The following is an 11,535-nucleotide window of genomic DNA, read 5'->3' as shown; positions in this document are numbered from 1 at the left end:
CCCCCCCCCCCCCCGCCTCCCCAAGCTATAGAAGAGGCTGTATATATTTAGAAGACTTTGAAACAATCAAAGTTAAGACTGGGACAAAAAAGAGCAGGCTGGGTGGATGTGGTGACATATGGTATAATCCCAGCCCTCGAGGTTGACGCAAGAAGAAAGTGATTTAGTCAACATGTGATTTATATGGTGAATAGTGAAAAACTGTGGCTTACTGGTTAAGAATAGGATATAGTTAACATCTTTCAAATTTTATTCATATATTTATAAAAGTTTCTATACCACTCTTCACCTCAATTTCCTTCTATGTAATATGGAGACATTAATTGCACCTACTTCATTAAGTTGTAAGAATTAACTGAGCTAATCTCTGTCAAGCTATTAGGATAGTTAAAACACTGTAAATGTTGGTTGTTACTGTTTTGGAAAGTCTTCATTCCTGTTAATGAAAGATACATAGCCTTAGTATTTTTTTTTTTTCCATTTTTTTCAACTCTTTTGGAAAACAACATTGAAGTTCCTCTAAATAGAGTTCTGAGATTTGTTTTGATTTTAAATTTTATTTATTGTTTTTATTTTTATGTGTATGAGTATATTACCTGCATGCCCGTAAGTGCACCACTGTCATGCAATGCCTATGGAGGTCAGAAAAAGACATCAGATTCTTCTGGAATTGGAACTACAAACAGTTGTTAACCGCCGTGTGGATACTAGGAATTGAACCCGGGTTCTCAGCAAGAGGAGCCAGTGCTCTTAACCACTGAGCCATCTTTCCAGCCCCAGAGTTAGGAGTTTTAAAGATAATATTTGATCTAAATTTTTTATTTCTTGAAACTTACCTTGAGAAATTAATTTTAAAGGAACATAACTGTATACCTATCTAGATCTAGTTCATTGAAACCTGTAATACTAGCACTAAATGAGAGAAAAGGTAAGGTAAAACATGAGACATCATGATTGTGAAATGTTCTATAGATTACATGCTATGATTATTAAAAGTAAAGAAAGCTACAGGGCAGTGTTTGATATAGTAAATTAAAAATAACAGGAAACAGTAGTAATTTGTAGTGACAGCAACAGCATAGATCCTTGAGGAAACAAACTAAAATATACAGAAAAAAGATTTGTTATCTTTTACATAAATAATTAAATATTTAGAGGATTATCAGTTAAATAATCTTGGTATGACAAATGAACATTTGCTATCATGATTACCATTGTGCAGTTTTGAACTTTGACTATAAACTTTATTTTTATATAATCATTTGCTTTGTCAGCTTAATATATGGATATATCTCTGTACTTTTCAATATTTTTCCTTATGTGGAGGTCTTTTTTACAGACATGTTATGCCAAGAGGCTCAGGGACTGGTGTTTACAGCAACACTGCACCACCACCTGGAACTTACCAGGGAAACTTATACAGGCCACTGTTGAGAGGACAAGCCCAAATTCCAAAACTTATGTCAAGTAAGTTTTTACTAATTGGTTATTTTATATGCTAAATTAAGCAAGACCACAAAAGTTGGTTTCTCATACTCGTTACTAAAAAGATTTATTGAATCAGTGCAGAGATAGTGGAATTAAAGAATGATTGTTAGAATACATTTTTGAAAATCTTTCAAATGCTTTGTATTTTGACTGTATTTAGTTAGTTCAATAAGGTGAACTGGATGTCTTTTTTATCTTATAAACCTCTTTCTGAGTTAACTTATACAGAAAGAGGTATTTAGAGACGATTAATGCAAATATTTGAATAGTTAAATTAGGTGCAATAGATTTGAAATGGTAATCATACTGAAAGACAAAAGTATTCCTTTTTTGATTCAAATTGCATGTCAGTTCTACCTAATATGAGGTCAGACATTGCTTTAGGTAGGAATGTCCCTCTTCTGAGAAGACCCTGGCCTTTCTTGAACTCTTCATAATGTCTTATTGGTAGTTTTGAGTGTTAACCACAAAACACAGGAACATGGTATTTTGATTGCAGTGAGAAAGGTAGAAAATAGTTGCATTCTACACCAAGTTTAATTGTATTTCCATTTAATGTTATTTTTGAGCTCTATGGCTGTGCTTATTTATCATAAAAATATAAGTCAGATGCCAAGTTCTCCAAACTGTCTTATTTAAAGCCTTTATTTACAGAGAACTCCCAGAATTCTTTAAGCTTCTTTGTATCCCTTCATCTCTCTCCCCTTTCTTTTTTTTGAAAGACTGTTGTTATTTGTTTTTTGGCTTTTTTTTTTGAGATAGGGTTTTGCTATATAGCCCACGCTGACCTCAAACTCACAGAAATGCTTCTATAGAACTTCAGGCTTTTGAGCACTGGGATTATAGGCATGCGCCACTGCATCTGGCATAAACCACCCTTTTTAAATCCAAATTGAATCTCATTAGTAGGTATGATAGAACCATTGCTTTAGGTGCAAATGTTAGGCAGTTGTTAAAGTGACAGGTAAAAGTGGGTGATTGTTAGAAAGTATTTATGCTTTATGCATAGTATTGTTTTAATGCTAGTTGATTTACAAACCACTTTTTAACTTGAAGTACAGACTTTCTGGATATAGTACCCAAGAAGAAATGGTTCTAAAGGTCTCATTCTCTTAAGGCCCTCTCGTTATCAGTGTGCACTCTCTCTGATACTGTGGCTGCTCTGCTGTATGGATTCATGAATTGAACGTAGTATTGTGACTTACTGTCAGGAAACTGCACCTCAGCACTTTCATTCTGTATTTTGAAGCATAGAGGGGTCAGAGTTAAGTGAGCCTGTGGGGGGTTAATGCAGCACAGTAGCTGAATAGCAACCTTCCTTCTAATATCTAGTAGAGAACATTTCCAAGTATTTCCATGTATTTATCAAGACCTACCATGTGCAGTGGAGGAGTCTAATCAGTAAGTAGTGAGAGCATATCCAGCTCAGTGTCAGTGACAACTATTTATTGGCACATTCCTTATCAGTTCCCTTTTCTTCAGACGCTTTACATTTACTTCTGCCCATCACGGTACCACATAGAAAAAAGAATTGGGATGCAGAAATGCTAGAGCCAGTATAATCTTAGTTTAGTATTTCTCAAGGTGATAGTTTTCAGGCATTTCTGAGGCAGTTGCATTGTGTAAACTTTCACAGGTCTGAAGAGGTTTGAGCAGCAAAGGTAAAGTGTGTGTTCCCGATTAAGAAGCTTCCTTTAATCTCTTGTGTATTAATTCATTTTGGATTACTATAAGGAGAAACCTGAGGTGGGGTAACTTAGAAAGTTTATTTAGACTCACAGTTCTGGAAGGCATGGTTGAGGGGCTTCATGTGGTGATGGCCTTCTTGCTGGCAGAGCCCCAAAGCAGTGCTAGGCATCACATAGCAAGAAACAGGGAACACTCTGTCCTTCTGCTTAGTAAATTCACCAGGATCGTTCATGAGAGATTCACCCCCGATGAGCTTAGCCTAATCCTATCACCTCCCCAAAGCACCCCCAAACCAACATAGTTGATAACGTTTCTGTTCCTCCTTTCTTCCCCCTGCCATTTTCCTGTCATAGTCCCTCCTTTTTTTTTTTAATTTATTTTTATTATTTTAAAATGTGTGTGTGTGTGTTACATACTTTCATGCAGGTGCCCAAGGAAGCCAGAGACCCCAGATCCTCCTGGAACTGGAGTTAGAGGCATTTTTAAGCTATCCATGTGGGTGCTGGGAAGCAAACTCTGGTCCCCTAGAAGAGTAGTACATGTTCTTAACTACTGAGCCATCTCTTCAGCCCAAGACAAGGTTTTAGTATATTGTTCAGGTTTCTCTTGAGCTTTTGAACTAAAGTGGTCCTACTACCTCAGCATCTCAAGTAAGTCAGACTATAGGCATTGCCACCATGCCTGGACCTCCACCCTCTTACAGTGGGAATTAAATCTCGATACGTGGTGCATTAAGCGACACTGAAACTATAACTAAACCAAAGCATTATGTTCCTAAGGCCCAGTAACCAGGTCGCCACGATTATGGTCTATCAACATATTGCCTGGTGGATACTTACCTTTAAATCTTCTTCCTTTCCACTCATACTGATTTATTTTAAATGTATAAATTATACCACTGTTAAAACATGGGTTGATTGTGCCTCCTTAAAAAAATAACATAAAAGTAAATGTATAACTGTAAAGATAGAAAAGCTTGTTCACTGACTACCAAAAAATCATTTGCACTGGGCATTGTGACTCATATTTCTAATCCCAGCAGCATTTGGTAGGCTAAGGTAGGAGAATTATACAAGTTTAAGGCCAGTCTGGGCTACAGAGGAAGACCCTGTCTCAAAACCAAAACAAATCGTACATATCCTTCTTTGAGAAATGATACCCTAGGTCAGTGGTTCTTGATATTTGTAGCAGCCAGAAAAGTCACTCATAAATTGCAATGTGATGCTTTGGTCAAAAGCTGTTTTAGTAAATTGAAAGTAAACCATTTACTCTTTTAAAATCTTTTTAGCATCATCGTTATTTTCTCTAATGTAGTGTGAAATACATTTAAGGAGAACCATTGGTCAAATGGCCAATTTCATGTGTCTGCTTTTGGTGTTCCCTATTGTTAGTCTTTGGTTTGTGTCAGTTTGGGGCTGATGAGTAATTGTTCACTTATTGATAACTTGTTAGAATCAAGTATAGCCCTGAGTACTTAGTTTGAATAAAACATTCAGTTTCTGCAGCCCAGGGAACATGATATGTGACTTCTCATTTTGGTCAGTAAACTTGTCAATTAGCCATATTTGAAAAGTGTTTTTTGATTAGTGCAATCAGTAAATGTGGAATCTTTTCTGTGATTGCCACACTGATTAGGTAAATTGTCTCTTGAGAAGCTATTGGTGAAGTCTTGGTTTATGTGGCCTTAGAGCTCCAGTAAAGGGATAAGTTTTTAAAGACCAAAGGGAAAAATTCACTGTCATTTTTTTGTCTCACGCTTGTACCTTCTGAAGTGCAATTCACTGTCTTATGATTTTCCCCTCTCCAATAGATCTTCTGTTAGAGCCACACAAATGAATAATAGGTTTGTTTTACCATCTACTTCATTACCTATTAGCAGGAAATATTTCTGCTCTATGAATACTTAAGGGCTATATATTACTCAGAACTACATGAAGAAATTTGTTTAAAGCTAGCCTTGAAGCTTTCTTTGCTGTTTTTTGTTTTTGGAATGAAAATAAGTCATGTTTAATAATTATATGACACAGAAATTTTAAGTTTTAGATACTTTGCTTGGGTTTTAGCAGAATACCATGTATTTGTACATGCGGAGATTATGTGAGAAAAATTGTTCTGGAGTTGAGAAACAGTGGGAAGCGCTTGATGTACTGAAAGTGAAAATACTGCTGTGTTTAATTTAACATGTAGCATGTTTGACTCCTATGTGTATTGGTGGTGATGGCTTTGTTCTGCATTTGTACTATGTCTAGGAGAAAAATACACATCCTTTTTCTCCCTTCATTTTCAGAAAACATTAGAATAAGTGCTCTGGAATATGTATGTGCCTTTTTTATTGTCTTCAATGGATTTTGGATAAATCAGGGCTTCAGTGTGGAAAGCTTCTCATAAGTACCATAGATGGTATGGATTCTGTGGCTTTTTTAGGAGACACCTTGGAAGTGGATTATAGAATTGGGCCTTCATGATAAACAGAGATGTGTTTCCAGGATGTAGTACAGAGGCTATGAAATACAGAGCTAAAGGAGGGTGGGGTTGTAGGTCAGTTTGTAGAGTACATGTGTAGCAGGAAGACCTGGGTCCAGTCCAGCAAGCACCACAGGAACTAGACATGGTGGTAGTGCTCACTGAAGATCAGAAGTTCATGGTTATTCTCAGCTATACTGTGAGTTTTAAGGTCAGCCTGAACTACATGAGACCCTATCTCAAAAACTAAAATGAATGAAATTTTTTTGATAATGTGTATTCTGTAGTAGTGATTCACTTTGGGCCTGGAGTAGGCAACTTTTTTCTTCCATTTTCTGTGAATTATGTGGTAACTAGCTTCCAGAACATCCATTTAGATCTTGAACTATACTTCGTATCTGATGATTTCTGGGATGCTTTCTCTATGTTGTGACTCACCCTGACTGCTAGTATTCTCAAATTTTTAAGCAATAAAAATGGGATATAATTCAGCTAGAGAGCCTACCCTGCTTTCTAATGAAGGGCTTCCTATCCTTTCTGAAAGGATCCTTTCTGCTAGAAACCATGAAGTTCACTCCCTTTGGGTAGTGTGCCCTCATCTAGAGAACTGTTTCAGACTGGCTTCTTGATCCTGTAGAGATGAGAAGGAAGCCCAGATCAGCTGCCACATACATACTTTACTTGGCCCATTTCTGCTTTGTGAAATTTTTTAAAGCACAATCCCCTCCCTACCCCTCCCCTCCTTTCTCTTCTTGAACACATTTTTGGTTCTTAACTGGGGATAAGCTTTCATTTCTTCTTTAAGAAAGTAATTTTGAAAGCATGTTTCTTGGTTTGTGTTTCCATTAAAATTCGAGCCTGAATACATTATAGTAAGCCTTGTTGCCTTTGCTCTTGTGGGTTTAGAGATGGTTACTGTCCGAACACAGTGAACTCATTACATAACTTCTGGAACCAGGTTTTTTAATTAGGTCACGGCAAACCCCCCTGCCACCTCTGCCTTCCCCACCCTCACTCCAGAGGCAAGTGACTGACTGCAAGGCTGAATATAGCAACAGTCACTGGTTGATAACATCCTTCGAGCTTTGAATGTGAATGTCATGCCATGTCAGGTGTTGATGGGTCTTTCAAAACTTCCTTGGAACTATCAGTTCATGTAGAAAAGCAGTAGCTTTTGATTTCTTCTAACTAAATGAAGCTGCTTTGTGTTAAGGGGAGAAGTTTCACTACCAGCAAACTCTAGGAAAATGGGTGGTCCGTTTATTAGCTTGTTTTCCTACTCTGTGTCGGAGAAATTGTGTTTTCTCCCCTTGTCTTAGCTTGTTTCTTCATTGCTGTGACAAAATACTCTGACCACTACCAACTTGGGGAGGAAAGGGTTTATTTGTCTTACATCTCCCAGGTCACACCAGTTCATCAGGGAGCCCAAGGTAGGAACTCAGGGCAGGAACCTGGAGGCAGGAGCTGGAGCACAGGCCATGGAGGAACGCTGCTTACAGGCTTGCTCCCATGGCTCCTGCTCAGCCTGCTTTCTTATGCAACACAGGCCCACCTGCCCAGGGGTGGCACCACCCACAGTGGGCTGGGCCCTCGCACATCACTTATCAAGAAGATCCCCCTCAGACATGGCCACAGGCCAGTCCAATAGAGGCAATTCCCCGATTGAGGCTCCCTCAACCCAGGTGTGTCAAATTGACACTAAAGCTATCCAGCACACCCCTTGATGATGGAGCAGTCGGCACGTTCTTGAGAAAAATGTGAAATGTCTATTGAAGTCACTACCAGTTCAGTCTGTATTTATGAAAAAGGCCTAGATTCTCTCCTTTGGGATAACATTTAAAGCATAATGTAAAAAGTGTGTGTATATGTTTACACAGTCACATAATGCAAGTGAGTTTGATGGTCAAGGCTGCAGAAAAATAAGCAAAAATCGTTGTTGATCCTGCTGGTAATTTTTGCATTTGTGCTTAGTGATGAGACTAGTTTACTTAGTTATGTGCTCTCTCACTTCTTTTTTGAAATATGTGGGCAGGTGAGATAGTGATTACTTTAAAAAGCATTCTGTGAACTTCTGTGAACTGTTTGTTTTCTAGATATGAGGCCCCAAGACTCCTGGCGAGGTCCTACTCCTCTTTTCCAACAACAAAGATTTGACAGGTAATACTAAAGCAAGCTGAGTGTCAAATGTTTTCCCACATCAACATTTGGAGTTTGTTGACTGCTTACAAACTGAAACCTCCATGTTTAAAGTATACTTTTTTCCCACCTCAAATATTTGTTCTTGTACCCGTTCTTAAGGAAAATGGTTAAGAGTTTGAATTATGATCCTCATGTTTATATACTTTCCTGCTTTGCTTGTTTCGTGGCATTTATCTTATTGAAGCTTCCGAGATATCCTGAAACATGTAACACAGAGGGCTTAAAATTGTATTAGGTTTTGGTCAGGCTAAACAAATTTCTTTTTAGCAGGATTGTGCAGCTTAATGAGGCATAACTAATGGTGTTCCACTTTTATCATGTCTGCCCACAGCACAGCATTAGTACAGAGCAGCTATTGATTCTTGCTACAGACCTCTTCAAGTCCTAATCAGCTTCTTTGGTACAACTTTTTCAGAGCTGACAGGCCTATTGTAGGGCAGTGTCACTGTAGGTCAGTAGTTATTAGTTGCCACTGAAAACAGTTTCTTTAACTACTTAAGACTGAACTGAATTAAATGCAGAAGGGACTCAGAAGAGGATTATGGGATCTGCAGTCTAATAAGTACCATGGACTAGGAAGAATGTGACATGGTTTAATAAGAAGGGATGTTTGACATGTGTTCCTTCATTCATAAGTTGTATGCTCCCAAGTCAGATGAACTTTCCATGACAAATCAGATAGGCATGTTATGAATAATTAACATGTATAGAATAATTTTCTTTAAGGGAAGCTTAAAAATGTATCATTTCAGGTTAGTTTTGTAAGCATCAATAAATGCAAAACCAAATGGAGCCCGTCGCAGTAGTTTACCTTTTCACTGTCACTTCTAGTCTGTTTTATTTTGCCATTTTAGCCATCTCTGATCTGTTCACATATGAAATAAATGAAATGTATTTAAAAATGGGGTTAGAAATAGTGCTCTCCTTATAAGAATACTTGGTGGCTGTTTAGACCTTCCAAAATTGCCCTCTGTTGTTTCACAATAATAAAGACAACAGTGTCAGCTACCTTGTACATGTCACATATTAAATATGATGGGTAAGTATATTTGTGTTCTGTTTCTCCAGGGTAAATGCTCAAAGCACACAACATGCACTATTGCATTATTGTCAGAGTAGCACCATTTATTTAGTTAGGTTTTTTTTGTTTGTTTTTGTGTTGAGAAAGGGTTTCCTGTGTGTCCTGTGCTGGCCTTGAACTTGTTATCTACCTCCCTCAGTCTCCCAAATACAAAAGCTAGCATTTCAGGTATGCAATACTGTGGCCAGCATAACACCATTTTAAAACAAAGGGGAAGACGTTTTTAAATTATATACTTAGTTTTATCATGTTGTTGCTCACTTCTTTCCTATATTATTAATAATTTCTAAGGTTATCTTAAGCTTATGAAGTGTCAGCATTGTGTTAACATCTTTTTATAAACATGACTTTGTATGTTTCTCCCAGGAATCTTTAAAAATAGATGTTGTGAATTTCCATTTTTGCAGACAAAACTGAGGCACAGAGCTGTTCTTTACCAAGGAACTTTTCACTAGAACAAAACTCATCAGAATATTTACTCTGAGCATAATGCAAAGCCACAGCACTTGAAAGGAAATAAAGGCTTGGCTTGCACTTCTGAGGCGTTTGCTTCAGCCACAGCAGCTTTCCTTTCTCTGTACAGAGGGTTTTCCTAAGATTACTGTCTTTGTCCCTTCCCTTGCCCTGGTGTTCACCATGTTTTTGTTCTTACTCTACCCTCCCCAGGTACTAGTCTTATTTCACCGACTTTGTGAACCCAGAAGTTTAGGGGCAAGTTTTCTAAGATGTTTTTGGTTTGTTGTAGATACCTAAAATTATGTCTGAAAGTAAAATTGAAAGGTAAGAATCTATAGAATCCTCATGGTTACTTAGGGAATGGACCCTTTGTTTTGGAGGCAGAATTTCACTGTGTGACCCACATTAGCCAAGTTTACATTCCTCCTGTCTCAGTCTCCCAGTGCTGATGAAATAAACCATTTTATGCATAAAGGAAACTGTTTGAGTTCTGCTTCTGTAGCTAATGAGTAGATACAGGTCAGTATTCATCTCCATAGTCAGTTGAATTTTTCAGACCTTACCAGATAGAGAGAAACCATTGTGATTTTTTTCTAAGAAACTACAGCTAGTAAGTAGTGGAAGTCTTGTTTTTTTTGGTTTTTTTTTTTTTTTTTTTTTTTTTTTTTTTTAAAAAAAAAAAGTTGTTTTTTTTTTAGACAGGGTCTCCCTGTAGCCCCAGCCTTCCTGGAACTCACTAGGTAAACCCAGCTGGCCTCAAACTTACAGAGATCCACCTGCTTCTGCCTCCCGAGTGCTAGAATTGAAGGCGTGCACCACCCCCCTGCCCCAGCTTTGTTCTTGTTTTGTTGTTTTATTTTTTTGTGATTGTTTTTTTTGACAGGGTCTCCCTAGTCACAACCCACCTGGAAGTCATGATGTAAACTAGGGTGGCCTTGATCTTGCAGAGGTCCATCTGATTCTGCCTCCCAAGGGTTGGGATTAAAGGTGCACACCACCGTGCCTGGTGTAATAGTGGAAGTCTTGAGAACCAAGTTTTGGTAATCCTTAGTTCAGAACATTTCCACTGCACTATTTTTGAGTGTTGAGAATTGTTTTATAAAAGAGAATTTTGAATGTATTTTGTTTTCTAAACTATACTGTGTTGTCTTGAATTACTCCTTTGGGATAGTGCTTAAATCCATTTATTCCTTTGACTTAAAAATACAGTGAGAGGGCCAGTCAGATGGCTCAGTCTGTAAAGGTGCTTTTCATCAAGCATGATGACTTCAGGTCGTCTCCAGGACCCACATAGTGGAAGGAGAGACTCGGTTTCTTCAAGTTGTCCTCTGACCACACATGCATATGCATGTGCATGTGAACACACAAAAATAAATGTTTATTGTTTTGTTTTTTTTGAGACAGGGTCTCACTATGTAGCACTGGCTGAACTAGAATTCACTATGTAGACAAGGTTGACCTCACACTCACAGAGATCCACTTGCCTCTGCCTCCCAAGTGCTGGGATTAAAAGCATGCACCATCATGTCTGGCAATAGATGCTCTTTTTTAATTAAAAAAGGGGGGGGTGGGGGTAGCAAGCCAGGCATTGTGGCACACATCTGTAATCCCAGCACTCAGAAGGTTGAGACAGAAAATATGAGTTTGAAGCCTGCCAGGGCTACCTAAACCCTGTCTCAAAAACAAAATAAACACACAGGCCATTCTCCCTCCTGCTCTCCCACACAAACCATACAAACGACCTCTTGTTAATGATGCTGATAATACTAAACTGAGATAGCCAGCATTTTAGTCCTTTTCACCCTATGCAAGGCAGCCGTTTACTTACCTGTGGTTGTTTAGCTCAGCCATGAAAAACCTTTAAAAATCATGATTAGCTATATGTATAGATTAAAGCTACAAAAATTGGTGGACTTTAGTTAGCAGCTGTTTTCCAGAGCAGTGATTTGGAAACAATATTGTTGCCACCACGATACCAAATAGTGCCTCAGTTTATAAGTTTCCTCAGTGTATAACCACTAATTAAAAGAGGTAAGATAGGCCAACTTAAGAATTTCCATCTCTGATCTGAAAAACAAATTCTTCCAAATAAATTTGTTTGCTTATTTTTGCAAATTATTAATAATTAATATAAAAATGATTATTTTGAGGGAATTGAA

General features: G+C 38.0%; 1 protein-coding gene across 3 annotated transcripts in view; it reads left to right on the top strand.

Moving 5' to 3' along the window:
- Xrn2 (5'-3' exoribonuclease 2) overlaps positions 1-11,535 on the top strand; it is an 86,546-nt gene that overhangs the window by 69,962 nt on the left and 5,049 nt on the right. For all 3 annotated transcript variants that reach the window (XM_029567586.1, XM_008841269.3, XM_029567588.1), the window contains 2 exons: positions 1,340-1,467; positions 7,734-7,797. In XM_029567586.1, the coding sequence (XP_029423446.1) occupies positions 1,340-1,467; positions 7,734-7,797 (192 nt within the window). The remainder of the gene's footprint in view (positions 1-1,339; positions 1,468-7,733; positions 7,798-11,535) is intronic.

Source organism: Nannospalax galili, unplaced genomic scaffold, assembly GCF_000622305.1.
Source record: "Nannospalax galili isolate Female #2095 unplaced genomic scaffold, S.galili_v1.0 scaffold510, whole genome shotgun sequence".
Taxonomy (NCBI): Eukaryota; Metazoa; Chordata; class Mammalia; order Rodentia; family Spalacidae; genus Nannospalax; species Nannospalax galili.
Note: the sequence above shows the minus strand (reverse complement) of the source record. Positions and strands in the feature narration are given on the sequence as shown.